This window comes from Triticum urartu, chromosome 7, assembly GCF_003073215.2.
Source record: "Triticum urartu cultivar G1812 chromosome 7, Tu2.1, whole genome shotgun sequence".
Taxonomy (NCBI): Eukaryota; Viridiplantae; Streptophyta; class Magnoliopsida; order Poales; family Poaceae; genus Triticum; species Triticum urartu.
Window position 1 is genome coordinate 63,390,711 of NC_053028.1, and position 9,218 is coordinate 63,399,928.

At 46.5% G+C, this 9,218-nt stretch overlaps 2 protein-coding genes across 2 annotated transcripts; one reads left to right on the top strand and one right to left on the bottom strand.

The window, feature by feature from the left end:
- Window positions 1-822: 822 nt before the first annotated feature.
- LOC125523279 (probable glucuronosyltransferase Os03g0107900) lies at window positions 823-5,002 on the bottom strand. Its single transcript, XM_048688332.1, has 8 exons — window positions 4,504-5,002; window positions 4,127-4,273; window positions 3,953-4,017; window positions 3,759-3,828; window positions 3,046-3,264; window positions 1,632-1,775; window positions 1,404-1,539; window positions 823-1,312 (listed from the first exon to the last, which is right to left on the bottom strand). Exons 1-8 carry the CDS (start codon window positions 4,777-4,779, stop codon window positions 1,083-1,085), a joined length of 1,287 nt encoding a protein of 428 aa, XP_048544289.1. The 5' UTR covers window positions 4,780-5,002; the 3' UTR covers window positions 823-1,082.
- A 98-nt stretch (window positions 5,003-5,100) lies between these two features.
- LOC125523281 (nucleophosmin) lies at window positions 5,101-8,144 on the top strand. Its single transcript, XM_048688333.1, has 7 exons — window positions 5,101-5,380; window positions 5,470-5,580; window positions 6,063-6,131; window positions 6,441-6,572; window positions 7,287-7,364; window positions 7,450-7,578; window positions 7,705-8,144. Exons 1-7 carry the CDS (start codon window positions 5,156-5,158, stop codon window positions 7,879-7,881), a joined length of 921 nt encoding a protein of 306 aa, XP_048544290.1. The 5' UTR covers window positions 5,101-5,155; the 3' UTR covers window positions 7,882-8,144.
- Window positions 8,145-9,218: the final 1,074 nt, after the last annotated feature.

Below are 9,218 nucleotides of genomic sequence, written 5' to 3' on the forward strand. Positions count from 1 at the left end.
CATTTTAGTAAAGCTTAAGTCAAACTTATTTCTCTTGGATTACCTCTTGGTTGAGTTCTTTAGTGGAAGGATTTCCAGCTTCTACCTCCAACCCACATGCCTCTCTCCATCTTTCAGCTACCTGTTCCACTTCTTTTATCCCAACAGTGAGCTCTTCCACCTTTGGTGTTCAAAAACAGATGTCAGGTTCTTCTCAATTACAGGACTAGCAAATAAAAGGAACTGCATAAAAATAAATAATGTATGCCTTCATTAAGCTTGATATCATACTCCCCATCCTGCTTTTCTCCATCCTTTGCTTCTCCGTGCACTCCTGAGAGCCTGACCTCCACCTCTCCTTGGCCAGATCATGAATGCTACAAGCCTCCAATTCCAGGAACCCCAGTCCATCCTCGGAAATCCTTTCTTCTTTCTCCTCAGAAGCTCTGTTCAGGATATTATCTAAGATCTCATGCACCGATTGGAGCAAGCCGACAATCTTCTGCATGGCAACCTAACCTTGGTTTGATGATCCATGGCTGGTAAGATTCTGGTAATATGCCAGGCACCCTGCCATAGCCTTTGGAGATGCGGATTTGTTTTCACACAATTGGGCACTCAGGTGGCGTACATAACTGCATATTGCTTCATCTTTAATTGCATAGTTCTTAACATAATAATGATACAAGAGACAATTGTTCATGTGTTTATGACTGCATTTCTTCGGAAGGGAGACCGAGGTACGAACTACGAACAGAGCAAACTAATTCTCTCAGGCGATGGTTCCTTGCCCTATCTTGTGGTAAGCATATGTCATACAGATCACAGTGTATCACACAAATGTGTCGGCTAGTAGGTTCTTCTCGAGATCCATGCGATCCTCAGGAAAGTAAATGGGCAAAAATGTTACAACTTTGTCAATGCAACAATAGAACACACTTTTCAGCCAGTATGCACACACAACTCTCTAAAAAAGTGGCATCCATCCTCAAGGGTGACGACGGCAATGAATAGATGAAAGAGAAGTCACTCACCCTACCTCGAACATCTACCACCATACAACAACCCAAAATCTGACCAATCAACCCGATACACACGGAAAGTCATGGTAATGGAACAGGTGTTCCCCACTGCTGGAACTCCACTAAATCTCTGTTCACGATCGACCTGTTGTGAAGCCAGAAGGTTTCTGCAGACTGGTGGAACCGCCTCACCTTCCTCTGCAGCTCCCACATGATGGCAGTCATCGCGGAGCAGGGCTCAGTGTCCTGGGCATACACCCACATGCATCTCACCTCGCGTCCACGGGCAAGCATCTCCTCGATCCTTTCCTCTGCGTGAAAATTCCAAGGCTTTGATGCTCGCCGCAACAGGACTAATGATGGTATAATTGCAAAGGAGAGAAGAAAATTGTGGGGGTATACCTGGTATCGACTCAAGGTACTGGAAAAGTTCAGGACCGATCTTGGACGATGGCCATTTTATCGATATCTCGGTGTAGTCAATCACATTCTGGAAAGGGAGCTCAACCTCATCTGATAAAAGAACTGGCACACATTCCTGTCATCAAAATTGAAAATTGTGAACAGCTGACTCAGATACTAGGTGTAGGTATGCACTCAATATATATTTTTGGGGAAGGGAGAGCTCACCACAAAGAAAGATTCATAAAAGCGAAGCGTCCACGAAGACTCCCCACGAGGAGCTAGGCAAAACTTTGCATTCCTCAGGTGTTTGAAGTAATCAACCCTACCCAATTTGTCAGGCCCAGACAACTTCAGTTCTGGAGACTCCAGCTGCTCATAAAACATAAGCACATCCAGTCTGGATAGAGTATGTATAAGCCTCGTCAAACAGAAAGGAAACTAACCTAATAAATTTTGCAAGCACGATTAACCTTGGATATATCTTTCCTACTAATAAAGGCTGGAGTTGGTAGTGAGTTCACATGTGGGACCAACAACCTTCACAAATAAACAAATGTACCTCTACCCACATTGAGAATACCAACCTTCCAAGAATATAAATAAACAAATGTATTTCTACTCACATGTGGGACCTAACACAAATAAACAAATACACGACTACTTTCATGTGAGACCAACACTTATAGAAGGCACAATTAACAAATGCACAATTGTGACTTCAACTCAAAACAATGCTCTTGTTTTTTTTTCCCACCAAGTTATTTCAGTTTTATATCACAGAATAAGAGATTGGCAAATTGTAATTCCAAAATGACAATAGATTTTGTCATCCTATTCGGTCGACGACCTTGACAGTCAAATTGTAATTTGAAATGTTGTGTCTGTTAAAGGACGCACTATGGTTACTCAAGATTTTCTAATGCCTGAGTCTTTTCTTGTATTTTCTCTCTCTTTAATAGTGAACAGCGCACAAAGGCCGCATGATGCCAACATATTTGGACGATTTCCTAAGCCAGCGACCTAACTCCTCGTATTTTATTATTTTTTTTCAAGAAAACGCATGAGAGCGTGCGTTTCATTGCATTGTAAAGAGAGAGAGTTTGGTTACATTCCTCCTAGGAGGCTGTTAACAGAGACTGAATTAGTGGACGTCCCAAGTCTGGCGTATTTTATTATTTCGTAGCAACGCACGTGCATTGTGCTAGTATAAGTAAATACTCTGGCAAGCACCCTAGAATACCAACTTGTATGTCTTGCAATGTGAATTTCTGACAATAGAGCATGGCGGAATAGCAATAAGAATGCAAATCAAGGTTTTATCTTCTACTCTATTATTTAAGGTGTCCTGCCTTAGACGCTTAGGCGATAAGGCGCCCTGGCAGTGCCTTACAAATATGCCCGCCTTAAGCGCTTAGGCGTCCGCCTTAGGCGCTAAGGCGGGTGGTGCTCGCCTTAGGACGCCTTACCGCCTTAAAAACAATGCTTCTATATACCAATTCATTCAGAATCATGTCGTTGCAAACATTGCCATAATAACTTTTCTTAACGGAGCCATGATAACTTTCAGTTTAACCCACAGAAGCCATACTGATTAATATCATATGTTAAACTGTATTTGGATATCAAAAGAAAGACAAACCTTGTCAGGATACTGCTTTGCCAGCTCCACCAATTTAAGACGGCCTACTTTTCCCTGGGCACGACCAAGAAAGTTTGCTAAATACTTCCTTTTCATCAACGGAATTGGTTGGACAGCACGAGCATCAGGTTTCACCATAGAATCATCCACATTCCCCGGAATAATAATGTCTTTCCATGTATTAAATGCGCTTATACCTCGCTTGTCAGTACGGTCACCCTAAAACGAGAATGCAAGTCGCTATGTAAGATGTCAGAAGTAGACTGCAAGTTGAATTATATCGAAGACAATACTGCAGCAGTAAAAACCAAGTCAATTGCCTACACAAACTCTGCAAACATGTTGCAGCTATCTCATGATATACATTAAACAAAGACCAGCAGACACAACTGCCAGTTTTTATGCTGGGATTTGGGTAAACATTGATGTGATTATATTCAACAAGACAGATCGAGATATGCTAGGTGTACAGCAGATGGCATAGCAAGAACAAATACAACATGTAACCTAATTGTATCACACGTATATACACATTTACCCAAACTGAACTCTTGTCCCACTGTTGAATCAGGGAGCCTTCTTGTAATATTATAAACATAAAACATCAAAGACAGCCGTGGAAGCAGTTTCTAATACTTTGATAAGTTATACTAGACACGTTTATTAGAAATGAACAAGGGAAAATATGAAGAGCAGCGCGAGTGGCTATGTACCTCCGGAGTGAGGATGATGGATCGATTAAGAAAAGTTGCCCACGAGCGAAACAGATGAGCTCCAGCGCCACTACATACTCCACAAAACAACAATGTTCTTACATGGTGTACAAGGGAACGTTTCCTCAGCCAAAAGACAATGCTGACCAGCTGTCTGATTTGATTTGGGGTGCTCAAATAGTAGAAAGTGGTACCTTGGGAAGACAAAAATGTGGTCACGCCCACCCGATCTGCGGAAATATGGCATCTGACCCAGAACCTGCAGGGAACGAAAAACGGTCCAGTCAAGAAGAGAACTTGCGGTTAGTAAACTTAAACACACCCGAGTGAAGTGATCAACAAGTTCTACTGGGGGCTGGTTTATATACCTTGACATATGTCTGATTGATTTCCTTGTCGGTGAGACCCCCCGTCATGCGAACACATTTGACATAGCTGGGAACAAAGAAGAGATGCGCTTCGTCCTTGTCCAGTGTCCTGTACCTTGACCTCAGGAGAAGCTGGTGGATCTTCACCTATCACCGTAGCAAGAAAAATGAGACCTGACTGGCATCAGTTAAAACTGGTTTAAATGTTGTGGCAGTGAGACATTCATGGCAACTGAGGTCGGAGGTCAGGTTTGCGGCTAGGAGTAACAATGGAGTAGACGCGGAGGTGTAGGAGTAGTAAGCAGCAGCAGTTAGGTGTAGTATTATGTGCGGCACAGGGGTTGGAAGGAGATCCGTATGGTGTGGAGTGTCCGTACCTGCGTCCCCCACTGGCCCTTGAGGCAGGTGGCGGCGGAGACGCTGCCGTCGCGGCCGCGGAGCAGCACGCGCAGGCCGTCGACCTCGTCCTCGGCGTAGACGTAGACGCGGAGGTGGTCGGCCGCGGCGGGGAGCCGCGGGCCGGGGGTGGGGAAGGGCGGGGGAGGGGCAGGGGCCGAGAGGAGGCGGGTGAGGAGGGAGGTGACGGCGACCAGGAGGAGGGCGCCCGCCTGGTGGGCCGGCGTGCACTGGGGGCGGCTGTGCGGGCCCCGCATCGCCGGCGGCCGGACTCGCCCGCGGCAGCGAGTCGGAGAAAATGCAGGAGGAGTAGATGTTTTTTTTTCGAACGCACTGAGCGCCGATCTACACCATCGATCGGACCGGGCCTGGCTACCTCGGTTCTCCTTGTGCGGCCCACGGCCCACGGCCGCCGGGCATCCGAGTCACGCACCACGCCGTGCTCCTCCGTCGAACCACGTCACGCGTCCGACGTGCCCCCCTCCCATTGGCCGGCGCCGCCACGCTCCGTCACGCGTCCCGTGCCGTCCGATCACGCGCCCCACGCGCCAACCGACGGCCGGGATCTCGCCCGCCACCGCTTCAAGACTGACCGAGCTGAAGAGGAAGAAGAGGAAGCAATTTCCATCGGAGATGGCGAGAGGAAGCGCTGCCCTGGTGGTGGTCGCCGTGGCCCTGGCGGCCGTGCTCCTCCTGCTGGTGGCGCCCGCGGCGGAGGCGGCGGGGCAGAAGAAGCCGGCGACGGCGGCGAGGCGGGAGGACGTGCCGTACATCCGGTGCCAGGTCTGCGAGCGGATCGCGCGGGAGATCTCCGCGCAGGTCGCCGCCAAGCAGCAAGCCCTTCCGTCCTCCAAGAAGGTACTGTGACTCTTCTGCTCATCTGGTTAGGAGGGAGAATTCTGAGCCGGCTGATGAAGTCGAGAGAGTTTATGTGTGTGGGATTTTAGGTGCCGGAGATCGAGATCATCGACATCGCGGAGAATGTGTGCAACCTGAAGAAGCAGGAGGCGGACTGGATGCTCCGGATCGACATCGTCGAGAAGGGCGATAAGCTCGAGGTAAATCTGCTGCAACTTAGGCGGATTCGTGCGTTTTTTAATTCTGCTGACGGGAAATTGCTCTGAGTGTGAGCTATGAACTGCTTACTGCTGGTGCGCCTCCAGGCTCCAAAAGATTTCAAATCTGCTTCACCGCCAGCAAGTGCAATGCAAAATGCTAAGTAAATAATGCGACTCAGATCGTATACTTTGTATACCAAAGTGGCCATAATTGGAATTCAACGAAACAGTTATCAAACAGATTGGCAATCTGAACGACAGTATGAATTGGATGGTTTCATTTAGGAAGTTCCTTATTCGTTGACTCGGTGGAGAAATTGACTCTTTTAGTTCATAATTTATAGCCACATGTAGCTAGTTCTGTTTCCTCCTGGAAATACCATTGAAATTTTTATATCAAACAGAATTCATCTTCAGTAGGTGTGATACTTGCACAAACCTAGCATCTCAGTCACATTCTAATCCATCAAAGTATTTTGCAGCTTGTGGACCAAGATGAGGAAGGGCACTGTAACTCGGAATGCAAGACCATTGAGCGTGCATGCCAGGAGGTGAAGATCGATTCATATCTAGTTTATTATGCATTTATACAATTGTACTGTCTAGAACTTATTAACATACTAAGATCTTGGTTTCTTTAGAGGTGATAATCTTTCATGAACTAAACATCACTGTTGAGTAAATGATATTGTGATGATACTCATCTAAAATGAATCATGATTTATCTATGCCAATTCTTCAAATTAGTTGGCGTTTTTCTTTCCACAATATTTATTCTAGTTAGAAGGCCATAAGGCAGCACCATTATTTCTGTTGAACTATGTGATATGTTGTGCTTTACTGAACAAAACTCTTTTTAGGTGATGGGTTATGCTGATACCGATGTTGCTGAGTTTGTCTACACAAATAAGCCTTCAGTTGATCAGCTGATAAAGTTTGTCTGCAAAGATATTACCAAAGCATGTGCTGCAGATCCACCACCAGTTCCAAAAGTAAGCATTTCCAGTCTTGTTTCTGCCCCCTTAATTAGGTTATTATCTATGAATATTGGGCAAGTAGGCAGGCTTTACCACTTCAGTGTGAAATAAATGTCAAATTAGAGTCTTCTTCCCTGCCACTGACTACACGTCGTAGTGATGATCAATCATGGAATTTGCAAGATGGCTTTATTTTGGTACTTGCATCAAGGAAATAGGGGCAAATTTTGGTGCAGGTCAAATATGGACATGGATACTATACTAGTCTTGGTCGAGCTTTATCTGTTATCTTTCCAGGTCTTTAGCTCACCATAGCTTTACTAGGCAGGTTTACTTCCATGTTGGCCAACTTAACTCAGAGGTAGTTAAAATATGATATTAAGAGCAGAACACTAGACCACACAGAAATGCATCTGATCTGTCTGCTGTCTAGTAAATTCAGTTTTTTTAATTATTATGTGCTAATGCGCATTGATACAAATTCCATATAAGATAGACTAAAAGAAACCTTTCCTAGAAGTAAAAGAAGGAGTTTATAGAACCTCCAGCCATGTAAGCAGATACTTCATAAAACCAGGGCATGATTTAGGACCTGATTATAATGCCTGTTTGAATGCTCTGCTTGTAAGTTGTAACAGTTAACTGTCTGCTGCTAAGAAGTATCTGGATGTTAGGTTTTGAGAACCCTTTGCAGGCATTTCTGATACACATCAATTTTAAAAATTGCAGGACCGGGTCCCTGGAGAACCCTTTGCAGCAAAGCCCTCAAAGGATGCTGAGATGGAGAAGATAATGAGATCAATGGAGGTACATATTTTAGCTGTAACATGTGTAACTATATCCAAGAATATGCAAAAATACAACTGTTACATTACACTATTGTTGATGACAGGGCATGCCAGGAGCCCCAAACATGAAGATGTACTCCAGAGACGATCTGATGAAGAACAACTTTGGCGTTGAAGGTGATGAGGATGATGAAGATGACGATGAAGACGAGGATAGCTTACCCAAGAACTTGGTATGTTACCATAGGTTACCCAAATATGTTACTAGGGCTGGCTCCTCACAGTTCTCCGTGACTTCTCAGCGAAATATGTTTATTTGAACTGCTGAGGGTTAATTGTATTTCCTCTGCTCCTTGCAGGGAAACATTCTGAAAAACAAGGGTCCGCAAAAGAAAGACCTGAAGCAACAGGTGGTGAAACAGATCAAGGATACCGGCAAGAAACTGAAAGGGCATGTGAGCAAGGTGTCCAAGGCGGTGAAGAATTGGTGGAAGGGGAAGAAGAAGCCTGCAAAGTCCAGCAAAAGCGAGCTATGAAGAACATACAGCATCCTCAAATTGGTTCGGCGCGTCAACCTTCTGTGCAGAACTGGGGTAGAGAACAGCTGCATAAACGTGCACGATGATTTTTTAAGGGACTTTTGGTGTACACTAGTAGAAAGAAGTGGACTCCACTCTGGAGCTCAAAGGGAGGTAGTTTTACGTGGTTGTTCAGGCTCCAGTTGATTTTTGGTGTATGTGGTACTCTGTAAATGAGCGGACAAACTCTCTAAATGGGCGACCGTGCTATTTAACGTGCACAAGGGCTGGAAGCAAATCGAGAGGCAGGGAAATATGCGCGGCGGCCGATGTGTGGCGTAAAGCAGCGAACTCGTAGCAAATCATAATTAACTGCCTTAAGCGAAGGACCGAGCAGCCCTCCGGGTAGCGTCCTTTAGCAAATCAGCACCGTTTAAGATGGACGTGATCGAGATTTCGTCCGTGCACCGTCGTGTGCACAGCAGTTTCGGGGCAAAACTAATTTTAGAGAGAAAAAGCATCCCAAACATGTTTGAGAAAAATAGGGCTTGCACCGGTGTAATCTATTTTGTCAACTTAGCCGTAATTATATGCAAGTATACAAGTTACCACTACTGAAAAAATTGTGTGGTTACTGAGTTTTTTCATGTTTGCCCATGCGTGGCTAGCTCTGGCGGCAGCGTCACCACCTCCTCCTCCCGCTCCTTCCCCTCCGTGCCGCCCTGGCTCCCGAAGGCGTCGGAGGCATTTGCGTCTGCGGAAGCATTGGGCTCCTGGCTGACCGCTTTGGGCTTGCGGCCGCACACCGAACACATGGTCGGGGCGGGTGCCACGGTGGCTGCGACGCATGCCACGAACAGGGACAGTGAGACGGGGGCGTGGCTGCCCAGAGAGGGGAAAAGCTCAATATCCCGCGGCGGCGGCGGCAACCACCTTACTATCGTCGTCCCCGGCAGGGCGAGGAAAGGCTTGCTCGGGGGGTGTGGACGAGCTCCTCCTCCTCCTCCGCCTAGAGAGGTTGTTGCTTGTCGGAGGCTTCCTCTCTTTCCCGCGGGGAGCGAAGCCTCCCGTTTCGGCCGGTTCGGGTGTTCAGGTTGTGTGGTCGTGGTATTGTACTGGTTTGGTTCTTAAATTGGGCAAAAGAGCAGTGCCACATGGACGATAGATTTTCGGATGAAATCTGGACGACGGATCAAATCGTGTGTTAGGTAGCATCTTTTAGCAAATCAGCGCCGTTTAAGATATGGACATGATCCATATTTCGTCCGTGCATGCATCGTCCTGTGCACAACAGTTTCCCTCCAGGCCGAGTTCGAATGTGCTAGATAGGGCACTGGCTAGTGGCTAACCCGCCC